The 19,453-nt window shown below is 36.6% G+C and overlaps 2 protein-coding genes across 6 annotated transcripts in view; one reads left to right on the forward strand and one right to left on the reverse strand.

Annotated features, from left to right (window-relative positions):
• slc25a12 (solute carrier family 25 member 12) overlaps positions 1 to 4,061 on the forward strand; it is a 99,081-nt gene extending 95,020 nt beyond the window's left edge. For both annotated transcript variants that reach the window (XM_063052179.1, XM_063052180.1), the window contains exon 18: positions 2,131 to 4,061. In XM_063052179.1, coding sequence (XP_062908249.1) covers positions 2,131 to 2,323 — 193 coding nt within the window. In that variant the 3' untranslated portion in view covers positions 2,324 to 4,061. The remainder of the gene's footprint in view (positions 1 to 2,130) is intronic.
• Positions 4,062 to 4,342: 281 nt separating this feature from the next.
• LOC134348585 (cytoplasmic dynein 1 intermediate chain 2-like) overlaps positions 4,343 to 19,453 on the reverse strand; it is a 105,627-nt gene continuing 90,516 nt past the window's right edge. For 2 of the 4 annotated variants that reach the window (XM_063052184.1, XM_063052183.1), the window contains exons 10-16: positions 19,258 to 19,404; positions 17,462 to 17,575; positions 14,422 to 14,555; positions 11,070 to 11,214; positions 9,147 to 9,287; positions 8,840 to 8,965; positions 4,346 to 5,995 (exon numbers count right to left, since the gene is read on the reverse strand). In XM_063052184.1, coding sequence (XP_062908254.1) covers positions 5,894 to 5,995; positions 8,840 to 8,965; positions 9,147 to 9,287; positions 11,070 to 11,214; positions 14,422 to 14,555; positions 17,462 to 17,575; positions 19,258 to 19,404 — 909 coding nt within the window. In that variant the 3' untranslated portion in view covers positions 4,346 to 5,893. Of the gene's footprint in view, positions 5,996 to 8,839; positions 8,966 to 9,146; positions 9,288 to 11,069; positions 11,215 to 14,421; positions 14,556 to 17,461; positions 17,576 to 19,257; positions 19,405 to 19,453 lie in introns of all 4 variants that reach the window. The other 2 variants (XM_063052182.1, XM_063052181.1) reach the window with 2 other exon arrangements.

Below are 19,453 nucleotides of genomic sequence, written 5' to 3' on the forward strand. Positions count from 1 at the left end.
CTTCTGGGTGTTAAGGGCCAGGTTGTTGTCGGCACACCATGTGGCCAGGTGCTGAACCTCGGCCCTGTAGGCTGTCTTGTCATCCCCTCTGCTCAGGCCAACGACCGTGGTGTCGTCTGCGAACTTGATTATGGAGTTAGAACCATGTACAGGAACGCAGTCATAGGTGAAAAGGGAGTACAGAAGAGGGCTCAGCACATAGCCTTGAGAGTGGAGGAGGAGAGGTTGTCTAACTTAACTGATTGGGGTCTGTTGGTCAGAAAGTCCGAGGTCCAATTGCAGAGGGATGAGCTGATACCAAGCTAGCGAAGTTTGGTAATCAGCTTGGAGGGGATCACAGTATTGAATGCCGAACTAAAGTCAATGAACAGCATTCTGATGTAAGAGTTGGGGCTGTCCAGGTGGATCAGGGCAGAGTGAAATGCTGTGGAGATGGCGTCCTCTGTTGACCTGTTAGTGCGATAGGCAAACTGATGGGGTCCAGGGTAGTGGGCAGACAGGATTTCAGATGTGATAGAACCAGTCTCTCAAAGCAGATTGCAATGATGGGTGCGAGTGCAACTGGACAGTCATTCAGGCTCGTGGCAGTGGAATGCTTTGGCACTGGCACGATGGTGGCGACCTTGAAGCTTGTGGGGACAACTGCCTGGGCCAGGGACAGATTAAAAATGTCCGTGAAGACCCCGGCCAACTGCCCTGCAGAGACTCTGAGCACACGGCCAGGTATTCCATCCGGACCAGCTGCCTTCCGTACATTCACCCTGCTCAGGGTGGCGCAAACATCGGAGGTGGAAAGTGAGAGAGGCAGTTCACCAGGTGGGAGATCCGCTTTGAGGGTGACCTCCTTGTTCTCTCGGTCAAAGCGAGCATAGAAGTAATTGAGCTCATCAGGGAGGGAAGCAGAGCTGGATGGGGGCACGGTACTAGGTAGTTTGAAGTCTGTAATGATCTGTATGCCATGCCACATGCGCGGGGGGTCCGAGGAGTTGAAATGCTCTGTACTGCAATTCCTCTGCAGCTGTTACACTTTATTCCACATTAATAATTTTACCTTGTGATACCTCTTTGCAGTGTGTATTGATTTGATTTCTATGAATAGTATTTAAAACAAGCTTTTCACTGTATCAGAACATGTGACAATAAAATTACAATTCCAGTTCAGTGCTCTCTGACAATAATGTTTTGGAAGTTTGAACCAGAAGGTACATAGACATGAAAGTTCATTAAAATAGCTGTGTTTGATCCTAACTCAGCACCATCTATAAACAAAACATCATACTTTGCAATACATTTATACAGGAGCACACAAGTAACTAAGGCCACAAATGGTGAAACTGAATTTTTATTAAAGCTAGAAATTGTTTTCCGCAGGTTTTCAATTAATTCTAAATAAAATCTTATTTGTTATTTTGGTTTAATCTTGAATTATATAAAAAACTAAGGAAAAAGGTGTAGTACAAATTCACTAGAGGCGAAAATTATGAAAAACAGGTTAAATTGGTGTATTTTCATGTATAGTTTGGCCTATGTCATATCACTTATTTTAATGTTAAGGACCATCAGTTGACAGTTTTATAAGAATTCCATTCTCTCCAAAGCTCAAATCCCAAACCTGAAAGTACATCATTGCTAATGAATACATTGGTTTTTCTCAACAAGTATTGTAGTTTGCATTAATCAATACATTTTAACTATTATCTCAGCTGATAGTTCCCCTCATCTGGGGAAACTGATCTTGAGAGTAGTTCAGCTGAACAATATAACTGCAGTTTTGTATATGACCAGCAGTGGAAGAAATGCAATTATGAAAGGTATGACTAAAATATTTACTGTTTAATGCTTTGATGCTCCTACACCTATTTTCTATGTTTCTATGAGGAGATAATGTACCAATGTACTCTACTTTGTTTCATTATGGAGAAGAATGGAGTGCTGTTGATCTTGGAAGGTAGTATGGGGAAGAGGTTCACTATTCTGTTTCACTGTAGCATTTTCCCTGCAAATGTTAATTTGAATAGATGAGTCTGATGCCATTCTCTTTGCAAAAAAAAAATTGTTAATTAGATCTTTTGAATGGACCTGTTTTGCTAAAGGCTACTTACTAAAATCTGTTACATATTTACTTAACAGCAAACCAGTTGGTTCTGAGCCTACACCAAAATCTAGGATTTCTGACCTTCCTCCAGTCTCTCCTAATCATATTGGAGGATACAAACTAGCTGCTGCTACTTTTGCTGGTATTGAAAACAAGTTCGGGCTTTACCTGCCTAAATTTAGATCTTCAGACCATCCACAGGTATTGGCTGTCCCTTCGAAGTCTTAGGAGATCTCTTTTATGAGGTGCATCAAGTAACATGGAGCAGTGTTGAAAATAATAGCTGCATATTGGTGGAGGTCAGTTCAAATTTGATTGAAATCATGTATTTCCTAATTAAATTTTTGTATTAATATGTCTGAATTGTTTGCATTGCAGAAAATTGTCATCAGACATTATTTGTATAATTTTAGAAATCATAAAAGACAAAAACAAGGGAAGTTAATGCAGCTAGAAATACTTAAAACCAATTAAGTAATGATTGTTTCAGAAAGCAGTGTATTCAGTCGGTGATTCTGGTTTGAAGAGTTAATATTTCTGTTATGCTAACTCATGATCACTTTAAACAAAAGTTTATTGATGTGCTTTTCCTTGGTCAGTCATTTTCCTCTGTTGCTTATTGATGCATCAGAAATAGTTCAAAACAGTACTTGTTGAGAACAGTACTATATTAAACTTGCTATTCATGAAAAAAAATCTAATGTTACAAAGTCTAATGCACATCTTATTTTGTTGTCTCAATGGCTTATTTTGTTTATTAAAATTATGGTATACAAGGTTATAAAAATAGTTTCACAGTAATATGACTGGATCTAAGAAAAATACTGTACCTACAAAATTGAAATCAACCTGCTTTCTTGAAACTGTGCCTAAGAACAGTAAACTGTGAATGTGGCAGGTTGGTTATGTTGTTTTAGATATCAAGATTCCAGCTCAGTTATGGATCATAATTAAAGAACACTCCCTAATTATTGGCAATGAGTTATGGCATTTCGCAAAGAATAATTGCAGCAAAATATTTTTCCATTAACTTTTTTACGCTCTTCACCTTATCCTGTGTAATAGAGTTGCCTACTTCCAAGATTTTGCACAAAATCTGCACGTTTGACATATGGGGAAAGCATGATCTTCATGCTAGGTTTAAGGAGGATTCCAATTGAGGCAGGGGTAATAGTAATAATATTGATTTGTTACTCTAAGAGGAAGGCAGAATGATCTAGGTTCAAGATATTGTGACTTCTGGCATTCATCAAGGGTATTGTCTTTGGTGGAAAAGCATACCCATGCATAGTAGAAAAGTTGGTCATTTCAAGTCTATTATTCTTTAATTGTGTTTATCTTTATAGCTGATTTTAAATAAAATTATTATCTATGTATGATCTTTAATTTAAAATATCTGCGGTGTTACTTTAGACTTTGCTTTGCACAGCTTGCACTTAATAAACCTGTACATATTGTACATCTGTACAGACACATCATAGAAGACAGAATAGATCACCTGACGCTGGGGCAATATGCTTGAGTTAAAGGGTTGCTGAAAAATATTGTACAGATTTGTTTTGTTAAATCATGGCATTTAAACTATAAACTGTTACCATATCACTGTTTTAAAGAATTATTTTTACTGCATTGATTTGTTTTATGAAAATGTGCTATATTTGGTGTCTGAATTGCAAGGAAAACTTGATCTGACTAAGCTAATTTTAGGACATCAGCAAAGCCCGAAAATTTGCTTTTTATTATTATGTATACTTCAGCATATTTGCTGAAAAAATTCTTTAATTTTGTAATTGGGAGTTTCTCGATGATACGAAGTTACATTTGAACTATGTACAGATTGTTTCCTTGGGCACTATTCAAGTATGTACATTAACCACCAGCAGTTTACCTGTGTGAGAAGGAATACACCTAATGTGACATTTCTACAATTAAACTGTATATATGGCGGATAAAACCAGTCGCATTTTTGATGTTTCTGTAGTAAACTCAAATATATTAACAGTAAATTTGATATTGCCTGTTGAAAAATATTGTTCATTGTACTCTAAATTCCATTTAAAGGTACCATGTAATAGTATAAAAAACTCATGCCAACAAGGAGAGCCATAAATTATTTTCAAAAATGAGCACTTATACTCTCATCTGATAACAAACTCGGAAGGGTAACTGATCAAGTTACACCATGAAAAGGATAGTATGTGTGTGTAAATATGTGTGCAATTCAATATAAAACATCACATCAGATATTTACTTTCCTGTATATTTATTATTTGTAACAATTTTACATAACTTTTATAAAAACTTAAGAACAAATTGATTACTTCAAACATTCTCCTTTTGGGCTTAAATAATAATCATGTGTTTTACAAGTTTTTGCAGAAGAACAATCATGTCAGGTGTGTCCCTGTTTTAAGATTTATGCCCTGGAAGTAATACATACAAGAACTTAATAACGTTGTAGGTTCAGACTTTTCCCAGAGACAGAGGTAGAATATGAATAGTGAAGCTGGCTAACAGAATTTAAACTGTGTAATAATTTGGGTTTTATTTTGTGAAATAGTCACAGCAGTTAATATTTGACAACTATTTTACGAACTTTTATTACTGTTTCTGTAAATTGAGAACTTCAAATATATTTAAAGTAGTTCCACTAAATTAATGTTAAAAGAAATGTGTGTTTGCTTTTGCTTTGCTTATTTTATGCCTTAGCTGTTAAACGCGAGACATACTTAACAGGTCCCACAGCATCACTGGGGGGGGGAGTTTCTCTTTCATAGTAGAGACGGCCTATCTGTAAATTCCAATATTTTGTATTATTTTAGATATCCTGCATCTGCTAACAACCAACCAGTTGTAACTGTTGTTAAAACTTCACATTAAATCAAAATAATTTTTAAAATGACATTAATTTCAAGACTAATATGGAACTATTCATATTCCAACTATATCAGAACTACAGGAGAACAAACTTCCCACACTGACACTTGCTTTTGTGGTCGACTCCTGCAGTATACATGCAATGGGATAAGGGATAAGGGATAAATTTGGTGTACAGATGGAGACTGTGGTATCAGCAACACTATACAATGGAAACTGACTTTCAAAAGAATAGTTAGAGTGGATGTGGAGAGAATGATCCCTATAGTGGGGGATTTTCAGACCAAACAGCGGTCTCAAAATAGAGGGATCTCCACTTCAAATGGAGACAAGGAGAAATTTCTTTAACCAGAGGATAATAAATCTGTGGAATTCATTGCCACAGGTGGCCGTGGAGGCCAGGTCATTGGATGCATTTAAGGCAGAGGTTGATAAGTTCTTGATTAGTCAGAGCATGAAAGATTATGAGGAGAACGTGGTTGAGATGGAAAATGGATCAGCTATGATGAAATGAAGCAGACTTGATGGGCCTAAATGGCCTAATTCTGCTCCTATGGTCTTAAAAATTACAAATCTAAAAAAATTACAAATCTAATACAGGAAAGTACAATTTTTTATAATTCTAGCTGTCAAAAATACAACAGCTATAATTAGTTCCCGAAATATTAATGTTTATAAAACTGCTCCTATCACCTGCCATTGCACATATTGGTGACACTTTAAATATTTATTTGACTAATTTGTGATGGGACTAGTTATTTCACTGAAATATGGGGAGAATGAAATTAAGAAATTTGTTGCACATGAGTTCCTGTGCCATTTCATTGTTACCAACCAAGATACTAAATTTAATTGGACACTTAATTGAATTGCTGTTTCCTACTCTACATACAGGTCTTGGCTTGAATTCTGATCTGCTATTCATGCTGCAATTTCTTCCTCTGCATCAGCTCTGTTGGCATTTATTTCTGCCAAAGTTCGAGCAAAGCGTGTCCACTCATCACTTCGAGGAACTGCTATTTGCTGTTCAGAAAGAAAGAAAAGTTTTAAATTCTCACATCCTTCAGTTAGATGGGTATGTGGACAATTTAAAATGACAGAATTGACAGTCATCTTCCAACAAAGGAAGTGTCTAGAAATGTTAAATTCTCATGGTATAATTTGAAATACATCCAGTTACTTGGGAGTGAATTATAATTTTATGATGCCTTTGGTAATAAAGCTTGAGGCACAATTGGCTGAATGATTTCCCATACTCTGTCGTTCAAATGAAGTCTCATTATGATGGGCTTTCTGAACTCAAATGAACAGTTAGCCCACCATAGATACGTCATCCTTTACTACATATCAGATTAATTGCCAATTAGCATTCCTACTCAAAAGAGATTGTATGGTAGCAAAGTTCTGAACTCATTGACCTGTTTAATTGTGAAAATAATGCACTTCTGGTGAATGAACAAGGAGCCAATGAAGGTTCACAGGTCCTTTTAAGTTTACAGTCAAGTGATTTAAACCATGTAATTTTAAAGTCCACTGATATATAGTGGTAAAAATGTAGCCTTACATCTCCTAGGCAAATGGCAAATCAGCTGGAACTGGATAAATGAAGTCAGGTGAAAGAGACAGACTTAAATAAATACAGTAAGTATTTTAAGACAGCCAAGGGTAATGTGTATCAGTTCTTTGCTCAGGAGGCAGTCATTCTTGTTAGATTAAGTACAATGGAACTGGTCTTCCAAGAGAGACAGAAAGTGTAATTAAAAATGAGGCAGGTAAAGGGATCCCAAATATAGCCTGTCGTAGTAAACTTATGAGCCAATTTAAACAAATCATTTGTACAGGGCGTAATTCAAGTTGAAAGACTAAAAAGGAATAATGATAATGCTGCACTTCTGAGAGAACAGATACTGTTCTCTCCAGTGGTAAGTGCAAATGCCTTGTGTCAGGGTTAAGAGTGTCTTTAGGCTGGACAATTGAAGTATAATCCAGCTGTGGGGAACCAATAGCATGAATAGCAAAGGACTTTTACTGAAAGGACATGAGCAGTAAGGGGTTGAAATTGATACAGATTAATGATGATGTGAGAATTCAATATGTGTAAAAGAAATGGATTTCAATTCATAAGATATTGGCAATTCCACTGATGAGCAGTCTGTTCCATCAGGAAGGACCACATTTGAATTAAATAGCTCCAAGTTTTCAATAAAACTTAAAATTGATTAGTGGGGAAGGGGGAAGAAATGGTTCTGAAGAGATAAAAATTAGTAATTTTAAGAGAATGTAGGAGGTCATACTGCCAGATTGCAACATGGATCATGCTCCAACTGTGACTACCTAAATTCAAAGGTAGTATTGAATTAAAAAGGACAGCTTACTCTGCTGCCAAAAAAAGAAGCAAGTGTGAGGACTAGGAGCATTTCAGAATTCACCAAAAGACCAAGCAGAAAACAAGGGTAGTCTAGTGAGAAACAAAAAAGTCTGTGAATATGTAAAAATGAAAAGATTTGCTAACATTAATATTTCATGTAGACTAAAGAAATTATATTGGAGTAATCAGTAGAGAAATTAGCCAAACATGTGTATCTTCGTATCTTCACAAAAAGTCTCTCAGAAATAATAGATCTATCAGTTTTGTGGGAATGGAAATCAAAGAAATCAATGAGATTGAGTAATAATAAATCCCCATGTCATGATAACCTGCATTGTGGACTTTGAAGAAGGTGGCAGGTAAGGAAACAATGGATGCATAAGGTTGTCATTTTTTCAAAATTCCATCGATGACCAAGTTTTTTGCATTGTACAGTAGCAAATGTAAACTCATTGTTAAATAAAGAAGGGTGAGAGAACACAGGGAATTATATAAACAAATAATAGTACTGGGCAGAATCACCATGGATTTATTAAAAGAAAATGTCTTACAAATTGTTCAATTTTTTTTAATTGAAGTAACTTGAAAATGAAGCAATACAGATGATGTGATGTATTTGGACTTGCAAAAGAAGTTTTTGAGATTACTGAACAGATGTACAGCCTTGGTATGATGAGTGATGTCCTGACATTGAATGAGGGTTTTGTTAATGGACAGAAAAAATGAGTAGGAACTAAAGGATTGTCTTTGTATTGGAAGCATGTTGCAGTGAGGCAGACAGAAGGGTAGAAAGAGGCTTCAGGAAGATATAAACAGAATAAATGAATGGGCAGCTGCAATACCAGGAGGAAAAGAACTTCTTTAAATGAAGAGAATTTGAAAGAGTAAGAATAACCTAAGAGTAACTGTATAGAAATCACAAGTTAACATGGAGAGCAACAGTTAGGAAGGCAGCCCAACTATAACAGCTTTTACTGCATGAGGATTGAGTACAATAGTAGACAAATTTTACTCCAGTTATCAAGGAACCTAGTGAGGCTGCATCCAAAATATAATGTACAAGTCTTGATATCCTACCTGAGGAAGGACATACTTGTAAGAGATGGTGCAGTAAAGATTTGCTTGATTTCTGCTATGATCGGTTTATTCTATTAGTTAGCACTAATATTCTCAAATTTAAAAGAATGAGATGTAACTTCGTTGAATTGTGCAAAATTCTTATGCATTAAAGATAATTTTTCATTTAACTGAAAAATCAATGGCCACAGTCTCTCAAAATAAAGGACTGCCTTTTATAAACAGATGATTTAATTTCTCACCCCAGAGTGAAGAGAGTTCAAGGTGCAAAAGCAGTTGATAATATCATTGATAACAATTTCCCACCTACTCTTTTTGCAGAATCTCTCATATGTAATGTGTCTACCTTTACCGACCAAATCCAACCTATTCTGCATTGATGTGTTATATATACAATCTAATAGCAAGAATGAGCTACTCACCTCTCCTACATCATAAATTAGTATTTGCCCTTCTGAGTTACCCACAGCAATTTCTCTTCCAGTTTGAGTCCATTTCACTCGGTTCAGTGCAGGATTTTTGTCCACTGTTATACTTGCTGTTGGTACCTGGAGAAGTAGATTAGAAATGTATGCTGGAAATATAATAAGGTTTCACAAAACGTACCAGGAAAAGTATGTTGAAATTTTCATGCTGATTTTGTTTCGTCTTTGCAGTACTATATCTAAAATTACATTCATACAAGTCTAAAAACAGTTTTGGTGGTATGAACTAATAGATTTTACTCACCTCTGTATCATTATTTAGATTCCATAAATCAAGTCTTCCCATTCCATCAACGCATGCAAACATGGCAGGATGGGTGGGAGACCACATAACATCATAAACATAATCGGCATTGTCTTCAAAGGAGTACAGAGGTTTGTTATTCTGAAAAAGGTTTTGGCATCAGTTTTAGAAACAAAACAATATTGCTATCTTAAAAACAAAAAAAAAGTTCAAAATAAAGGTACACTGCAAACTTTTGTCTACCTACATGCAATTTATACTGTTTTAGCTTGTGTTCCTCGCACCACCTGATGTTAATGTGAAATAGTGCATATAAAATATAACCATAGAATATTATTGTACAACCAAAGCCTTCTTGGACACAAAATTAAAATCTAACTCCAGCCCATGCTAGAGTCATATTATTCCCTTCTTGAGATGAAAAAGGCACTTCAAGCCTACATGGAAAACATCTTCAAGGTTGATACCAGCAGAAATTTGTAGACTAACTGCATCAATATAAGGGGAACGATTAAGAAAACTATAGGGCGTGCTTGACACTGCTTCACAGTGATTAAAATTATGGCCCATATTGTCATTCTGCTGCAGCTGTAAAATGGAGCCAAGTTTTGTGGCAATTATATCAGAGAACAATCATATTTAAAATCATATTCCACACCCCCTCTTGACTGATGGAGTCAAAGGGTTTTGTGAGGTCAAAATAGGTCACATTTAATCTAATCTTGGACCAGTTGGTAAATGGCAGATGGATTTTAATGCAAACAAGTGTGAGGTGTTGCACTTTGGGAGGACAAACCACTGTTAGACTTACAAAATGAATTGTAGGGATATGGCAATACAAATCCATAGCTCCTTGAAAGTGGCATCACAGATAGTTGTTTGGCACATTGTCTTCATAAATCAGGACTTTGGGTAGGGAAGTTGGGATGTTATGTTGAAGTTGCATAAGATGTTGGTGAGCCCAAATTTAGAGTGCTGTGTGCAGTTCTGATCACCTACTTGCAGGAAAGATATCAATAAGCTTGAAAGAATGCAGTGAAAGTATACAGGGATGTTCCTGGTACTTGAGGACCTAAGTTATAGGGAAACATTGAATAGGTAAGGCCTTTATTCACTGGGGTGCAAGAGAATGTGGGGAGATCTTATAGAGGTATACAAAATCAATAGGGGTTATAGATAGGGCGAATGCTTGCAGGGACCCCACCCCCTTGGGTTGGGTGAGCCTAGACCCAGAAATTAGGCTTAGGCTCAATGGAAAAATATTTAAGGGAAATCTGAGGAAGAACATCTTCACTCAGAGGGTAGCGCAAGTGTGGAAAGAGCTGCTAACAGAAGTGTTGGATGTGAATTCAATTTGAATAAGTACATGGATGACAAGCATATGATGGTTTATGGTCTGGGTGCAGGTAGATAAAGACCAGGCTGGTGAAGATTATATGGGCCAAAAGCTTTGTTGGTGCTCTGTGGTAATCAATTTACTCTAATGTAAGGGAGAAAGAAGTGAAAGAGACAATACAAAATGGTTGTGGTCACCTTATGCTGAAAACTAGTCCAGACTAGGGAGATAGTAAGAAACTCCAGTGATAAATAACCAATGAAATAGATTCAGTGGTGTGACACAGGGCGCAGAGAAACTTCTAAAAAAAAGTACATAATCAGCTATGCTACAATTAATGAAAATTCACTGCACAACTATACACATACAGATGATTATATTAAAAACTATAAGCAAACATAGGAAAGTTAGATTACAAGAAAAATAACAATTCTACACTCTAATCCATGATTGCACCATGTGTCAAACCAACCTGGATAAAGTACTAGCCCAAACCAAAGGCAAATATTTTTAATGAACTGAGCCCAAGATTCTCGTTAGCCAGGTTCTCATTCAATTTAGTAATATGAACAGCAATAGACACCTACCTTGGTTGTCCATAATTTGACTGTCCAATCAAAGGAAGAGGTTACAAAAAGATGAGAGAAGTCAGCTGGACCAGCAGCAGTGTGATAATGAATACCTGTGATTGGTCCTTGATGACCATCAAAAATCTCACTAATTCCAGCTTTGCTGCAAAAAGTAGAAAGTCAATTATGTAAATCAAACTGACACCAAATCATATGCGCACACTTCACAAGGACATGAGGTTTTGGATATGGGAGAAGTGTGAGGGAACATGTGAAAAATGGAACTATTTCAAGGTTGCTACAGGAACTGACTCAGGATGTATTTTTACGAATCTCAAGCAGCAGAGGAACAAGTCAATAAAATAGGATATGATACTTCGTGTAAATACGACAGATTAATATGAAAAACAGAAAACTTGCTTTTACAAATCTGGCAAGACCTCGGTTGAAATAGTTGGTATAATTGACACCCACTTTGAAGAAAAATGTCAATATGTGCAGATACAGAGGTCATTACTGCGATGATCCACTGAAATGGAAGCACCCTCACGCAGGGAAGTCGGAAAACAATTGCATCTTTCTCATTACATCAGAAGGCATGTATAGATACATCTACATATACAAAATTATAAATGGCTTTCTATATTAAGTAGAGTAAAACATTCCTTAGTCAACCAGAGAATATAAATTTACAGTTTGTGAATATGGTTATCCTGGGAGCCATTAAGAAATTGAACTAGAAAAAAATGATTGAAAATGATTCCAAATGAATTATAAGAAAAACTGGATATAAACCCGAAAGACTTGAAATCTGCAAGACAAGGGTGGAAAAATTCTAGGACTGGAAATGAATTGGATAGCTGTTGTAAAGGGTGAATAGCTGGCCTCTTTCTGCACTGTAAAGTGCTATGATTGTACTGAGCAGGCTCTTGCAATGATGTGTAATCCAACTAATTTTGTTGTTTAAAAGATCACTGTATAGAGAGACCTCCGTTGGTCTGGTCAACTATGGATGTTGTGCACTAGCTGTCTGCGATCAGTCAATACACAAGCCACTATGATATGGAATCAAGCTGCTGACCATGCAGCAAGATCTCCCTCTCCATGCAGCTGATGAATCCAAAAGAACGGCACAGACCAATACAGTTTGATACCAGCAGCGTCACAGGAGTTGCCAGCCAGCATTGAACTCAATGTAGGACTGCCTGAGGGACTCCCACTCAGGAGTTTTCATTCAGGTTTACTCCAAAGCCTTCCCTACGAGTGGGTAGAGTGCAAGGCAGCGGACAGTTGAGTCCAGAGGGATCCTTCTAGATGACCTGTCAAGTCACATCTGTCTGAAATCACTATTATTAGAATTACAAATAACATCCTTCCTTATCCAGGTACATACAGGCAGAATAATTTTAAAGGAAGAGCAATAGACCCAAGTACATAGCTATGGACACAGTAGCATTAGGAAGTGCAGCGAGGTTAGAAACAAGTAAAAATAACAGAAAAGCTGATAGAACAAAATTATGTTATTGAATATAAAAAATGTATTCTGAAAACAAATGACATGGCTACTAAAGAGACAAGGTGACTTCGCTATAGCAGTGATATGATAAAATATGCATAATTATAATTATTTACCAGGGAAATTAACATGGGCATGACAGCAGTGATTAAGAAAAGAATCAAGATAAAAGGAGGGAGATAATTAATGTATTGATCACATTTGTGGACTTAAGGTCTCTGATCCATAAAAGTTGTAAAAAGTAAATACAGTACTATTACATTAATGTAATAATATAGCCAGTGTAATGGTAAACAACTTGTGTTGCTCTTGTATTTAAAAAGATTATCAACTAAATAATGTACTTGTTAGTCTGTCATGGAAAGCAAAGATTTCGCAATCCTTACTCAAAGATGCAAAAGAAAGAAATTGAGAATTTTTGTATATTTGTAAATCTGCCAGACTCACTGACAGATTTAGTACATCTTTCAGCTCAGACTACATATGCAGGATCCAAGACTTCATCAATTTCAATAGCAAATCAGATTGTGGGTTAGGAACGAAAGGTTCATTAAAGAAGCTATCATCACATTTTAGCTAGCTCTGCTTTCATTTAATAATTTTTGGCTAATCCCGCAAAGTAAACTTCAACGCTTTATAGCCATTGCAACCTATACAAGATCGCCTTTTAATTGGATCTCATTGACAATACCGAGTCTCATATAACATGCTCTTTGGTCTCAACTAACCTGAGAATATTCAATTAATTTGTCATCTACGCTATTTTTGCATATCTAACTTTTCCGAACCTCGTGTTGATTATGATCTCCCACGATTATCACTGTATTCTTTCCACAAGCTCCCATCACTTCTTGCCTGTTCCAAAGTCTGGGAACCCCAAACTACTTGCACAAGTGACCTCTTGTCTGTATTTCTCATTTCAACTCAACTACGTATATACACTATGTTGGTTTCCTGAACTAAGTTTCATCTTTCTTTTGCACTAAGATCATTAATTAACAAAGACACGCCTCCACCTTTTCCTAGCTTCCTATGCTTCCTCACTGTCATGCATCCTTGAATATTCAGGTCCCAAACCTCCTCATTCTGCAGTTGTGCTTTTGTAATGACTATCAAATCATAACAGCATTTATATAGAAATTTTCTTGACCCTGTAATGTTCCAAAGTGTGTAACCACAAATGGTGCCCTTTGTGAAGTGCTGTTATGCCTGTATTGAATGAACATACCAGCAAATTTAGGCAATACAATCAACGCAGAGATTTGTGTTTTCTATTTGGAAAGAGGAGGGTGGGGAAGGATTGAGGAAATTAAAAATTAAACAATTATTTAATGACAGTTTTTGTTCATATAATTTTATAAGATTCAAATTTTAAAAATCAAAATTTTGGTACAATATCTGGTATTTGTAGTATGTCTGTCTGAAACTTATTTTACATCATGAGGTCAACCCTAATCTGCACACCATTTTATTATGAAATAGTATGGAAAAATAAAGGCAACATATTGGCACAGGAATTAGTATTGCTGTCACGACACCAGTGACCCAGCTCAATTCTGAACTGAAGTACCGTCTGTGTGGAATATACACATTTTGTGTGCCTTGGGTTTACCCCTTTGCTCTGGCATCCTCCCACATTCCAAACACAGACAGGTTAAACAGCTATTGCTGATTGCTCCTAGTAAAGACAGATGGCAGGAGAAACAGAGATGACGGACATCAGAGAGAACAGACTACAGGAAAGGGCTGTGGATGTGAGACTGATGGGAATGCCCTGGGAGTCAGCCAAATAGCCATTGTGAGGAAATATGAGAAATATTTAAAGTTTTTTTAAAATACCATTTTGCACCTTACCTTCCATGACGGCATGCAGTGTATATAGAGCCTTCCTCACTGCCAACTACAAAATTGTTGACGTCACCCAATGGGAAGGACATACAAGTAGCAGCTACCGCCTTTGACTGCTTATGCATCAATTCCATGCTATCCTGCAAAAACACAAGAGTTTGTAGATTCAACATTTTGATTCATATATTGTTCCAGAATTATGAATTCAAATGAAATAAAAGTTTTTTTACTGAATTCCAAGCTGTTGAGACAAAATGTGTGGGGGAGGTGGGGGGGGGGTGAGGAATCAGAAAAGTGAGAGGAAAGAAGCACAGCTTAAGTATATATAAAATCCAGAGGTACCAAAGCTTAGTGTCCCCTTACAGACATAATCTGATTCAATTATGCGATTCCTGATTCTCAACTATTTCATTCACATTTCTGTCCAACGTTTTCAAATGTCGTCTTTGTACTTCTCATGAATTTTGTTACAAGGGACAATATGGAGTTGATTAATCACAAAAGAGAATTTATATTTATATAAGTTAGGTAAACTGGATCATAACTTTCTTTGGAGCCAATACCAAGTTGTTTCATTATTAGAATACGTGAATTATGGTTTGACCATACTAGCTATTTCAATGCATTCTATCAGACCACAAGACATAGGAGCAGAATTAAGTCATTCTGTCCATTGAATCTACTCTGCCATTCCATCATGACTGATTGTGCCAGGCTCACATTTTGAGTAATTAACCAACTCCAGGAGGAACCAGCATCCAGGATTGCATGATCTCCATCAGTCCACCTCCCAGGCCCACATCACTGGTCTTCTGATATGCCCATCCTCACCCTCCCGTAGCCTTTGGAAAGCAAAAAGGGTCCAACCCCATTTGATCATTCTTGATTTTACTGGACTATATAGAGTGAGCAATACATATAAATGTTGATATCTGTCTCTTTGAAAAGTGTCAAACAATACAGAAGGTTCTTGTAAGCTAGTTAAACTCAAACATAGAGGGAAACATTTCATTCCTCACGTCAATCAATCAGAAAGGGTTAGAAAATGTTTTCATTTATAGAATAAGTTGTTTGCTGGCAAAGCCTGCAATACTGCCCAATAGTAATACCAGTTATGTATGGAAATTCAGAGATTAGGATATCATAGGGTGACGGAGGTATTGGTTGATGGTTAGGAAGAGTTTGAAAGATGAAAATTTAGAAATGATGGTAAGATCAGTTCAGGATCCAACACCAGTCAGCAAGTACATATATGGTTGATGAATGACTAGAATCTAATGCAAGTTATAGATGTAGTAATAAAAAAGGCAAGACAGTGGCTATACTTTATTAGGAGTTTGAAGAGAATTGGCATGTCGACAAATACACTCAAAAACTTATACAGTTGCACTATGGACAGCATTCTGACAGGCTGCATCACTGTCTGGTATGGAGGGTGTACTGCACAGGACTGAAAGAAGCTGCAGAAGTTTGTAAATCTAGTCAGCTCCATCTTGGGCACTAGCCTACAAAGTACAGAGGACATCTTCAGGGAGCGGTGTCTCAGAAAGACAGTGTCCATTATTAATGATCTCCAACACCCATTGCATGCCCTTTTCTCACTGTTGCCATCAGGTAGGAGGTACAGAAGCCTGAAGGCACACACTCAGTGATTCAGGAACAGCTTCTTCCCCTCTGCCATCCAATTCCTAAATGGGCATTGACTCTTCGGACACTACGTCACTTTTTTTGAATATACAGTATTTCTGTTTTTGCACTTTTTAAAAAGTCTATTCAATATACGTATACTGTAATTGATTTATTATTTTAAAAAAAATTATTTTTTTTTTCTGCTAGATTATGTATTGCATTGAACTGCTGCTGCTAAGTTAACAAATTCCATGTCGCGTGCCGGTGATAATAAACCTGATTCTGATTAGGGTATGAACTGCAGTTTTAAGTAAGCTTGAATTTATGGAAGTCATCTAACAGAACTGAAATTATTGATATAATGCCAAGACAGTTTCAGCAATAGATGTGATGACGCAGGAATGTAGATAGCAAAATTCCAGAGGAAAAAGTAGGGTGACTTGCCGATAGAATGTCTACAGATTTAGAAGCTGAAAAGTGGGTTAAGTGGTTTGCCTTGTAATCAGCATAATGTACACTGAGTCCAATGGTCTACAATTTCCACAATAAACTATCACCTAAATACTAATGAAAATTGCAGTTCTCTGAAGCCACTTAGCACATTGGAAAATTGATCTTGAATTTAAATTTCAGTCATCTGCTAAAAAGGAACGATTTTCATTTAGTATTGAATAACTGAAAGCAGCATAAACAAGAAAAAAAAAGCAAAAGTAACACAAATCCTTTCAGCTTGCCACACGATTTAATAAAATCATGGCTGATCCAATCTTTGCCTTAATATTATTTTCCCACTCTCTTCCCATATTCCTTGATTCCCTTGTAGTTCAAAAATCACTCTCCTCCTTAAATATTTTTAATAACTACCACCACAGTTGTCTAGTACACAATTCCAAAGTATCATGACCAGAAGTATGAATTCGTCTCTTAATCTCCATTTCAAATGGGTAATTTGTTATTCTGAAACAACAGTGCCCCCTAGTTCTACAAATTAGCACAAAGGGAAATATTTTCTCAGCATAAAGGCACAATAAATTAGTGTTCCAGTGCATTTTATCAGAAGCAAACAGAACACAGCATCACATCTATAGATCTCACCCTGAGAATTTATGATCGCAACCCTTCCATCAGCAAAAGCTGTCAAATAACAGATGTGTGCCTCAGGAAGAGACCTGTCTTTTTTTATATAACCAAAACAAATAGGCAGAAAAATACACACATTACTGTTTTAATATTAATTACCGTATACAAAATTAACTTTGGTGAACCATTTCAGCCTTCTTAGCTTTAGTGGTTTTCCAGATATTTTTCTTAATCCTAAAAATGCTTAGGAGTGTGTGTAATAAAGGATTATATACAGAAATAAATAAACCGACTAAAAGTTAACACCATCTGCTTTTGATTCATTTATTTACATTACCTGTGGTTGTGAAAGCATATCCAGACTCCAAGAACAAATCTTCCCATCAGTGGAAACACTAATCAGGTTATGGGCATTTTGAGAACCAACCACATTCACACAGTAGACAGGATGCTGCAGAAGATTATTATTAAGTTTAATATGATTAGTGCAAAATCTTTCAATGATTCAAAAAAAAGCTGATGCTGAAAATCCTTAAGTATAACAGAAGGCAAGCAACATTGGTGGAGAAAACATTTCAGATTGATTATCTTTCAGAGCTGAGAAAAGTGAGAAAATAGGCATGCTTAAGCTGAAGAAAAGAGGGATGGAGAGAACAAAGAAATTTATCTCTGAATGGTCACAAGAATCTTAGTGATATAGACATTGTTGGTTATCTGAAAGAAGATATGAAAGATGTTTAATTATAGCTGATCATTCTGGAGCAAGTGTACTTAGGTAGTGATGAACAAGGATATTGAGAGATAAAATTCTGGAGAAGCTCAGCAGCTCAGATAACTCTGCAGAGAAAGGCAAATTAAGTGAATTTACACATTGATGGCCTGGTATCTGAACTGGCCAGTTCTAACAAAAACAGGTTATCTGAAACTGCTGAATTCAATGTTGAGTCCTCAAGAGCTGTCGTGTGATTAACAAGATGATAGCTTGCTTTCTGCTCTAATATCACTTTTACATGGTACTCATTTGACTTTCCATTCCTTTTAACTCACTGACCTTCATTTCAAAGGGTGGACTAGATATTAATAACCATTACAAGCCAACAAAATCTTGGAGCTATCTCAACTAACTTGCTACCTACAAAGATTTCTGTTCTGTTTGCCCAATACCCCCTGTTCCATCAAGTCTCATCAGTTGATGACATTTTCCACTCCACTACTTCTGGACTATCTTTCTCTTTATAAGTGGTTTCCTCTCTACCACAGCAGACAGGGTCCTTAACTGCATCCACTGCAGTTCCCAAAAGTTATGTATATATGCATTAGGAGCAGCAGTAAGCCACTCAGTCTCTCAAGCTGCTCCTTCACTTATTAAGATCATGACTGATAAGACTGTGACCTTAACTCCACATTTCAGGCTACTCATAGTAACCCTTTTACTCTATTGCACATCAAGAATCTAGCTAACTCTGCCTTTATAAGTATTCCAAGCCTCTGCCTCCATCCCACTTTGAAAAAGATTTCCAAAAGCCTAATGAATTTAGTCTGAAGCATCAACTGTTTATTCCCTTCCACAGGTGCTGCCTAACTTGCCGAGTTCCTTTAGCATTTTTGCATGTGTTTCTCAGTTTTTTACCTGTCCAACTGAGTATTTCCTATGTTCTGTTTTATTTTAGATTTCCAGCAACGGACATATGCTACAGCTGAGAATTCCAGCAAATATTTTCTTCTCTTACTTTCTCATTATTTCCTTCTATTTACAACATTCTCAGGTAGATTGGATAAGATTTATCAACTTCCACTTTCACCTTTCAGATACACCAACAACACATTTGAATACTCTTGGTCTTCACACTGTGAGACATTCACTTTGTTCTTCACTTCCCTTCACTGCATTTTAAGTTACGTTCATTTTCCAACAAAACATTATCACCTGAAATGTTAACTCCATTTCTTCCTGAACAGATGTTGCCTGACTTCCAAGTTCCACCACTTTATTTCATTATTGATTTATTTTACAAAGTAAAGCATCAGAAGATTTTCTTCATCAGTTTTTCCAAAATACATTTTAATCTGTGACTTTTAAAATACTTCAGAATGTAAAGAGCAGTTTCAATGCTTGAATGTTCTAAACGGTACCGTATGAGCAGCAGCAGAGAGTGGTGTTCTCTGGACTGGTGTCCTTTTGTTACTGCGATTATCCCATAGCACAATCTGACCAGAGTATGTTCCTCCAACAACCAGATTTGGATGAAATCGTGCAAAACAAGCTGACATTACAGATGACTGTTGAAAAGCAAAATTAGTTTTGATATCAACAACAGTATTTTTCAAC

Source organism: Mobula hypostoma, chromosome 6, assembly GCF_963921235.1.
Source record: "Mobula hypostoma chromosome 6, sMobHyp1.1, whole genome shotgun sequence".
NCBI lineage: Eukaryota > Metazoa > Chordata > Chondrichthyes > Myliobatiformes > Myliobatidae > Mobula > Mobula hypostoma.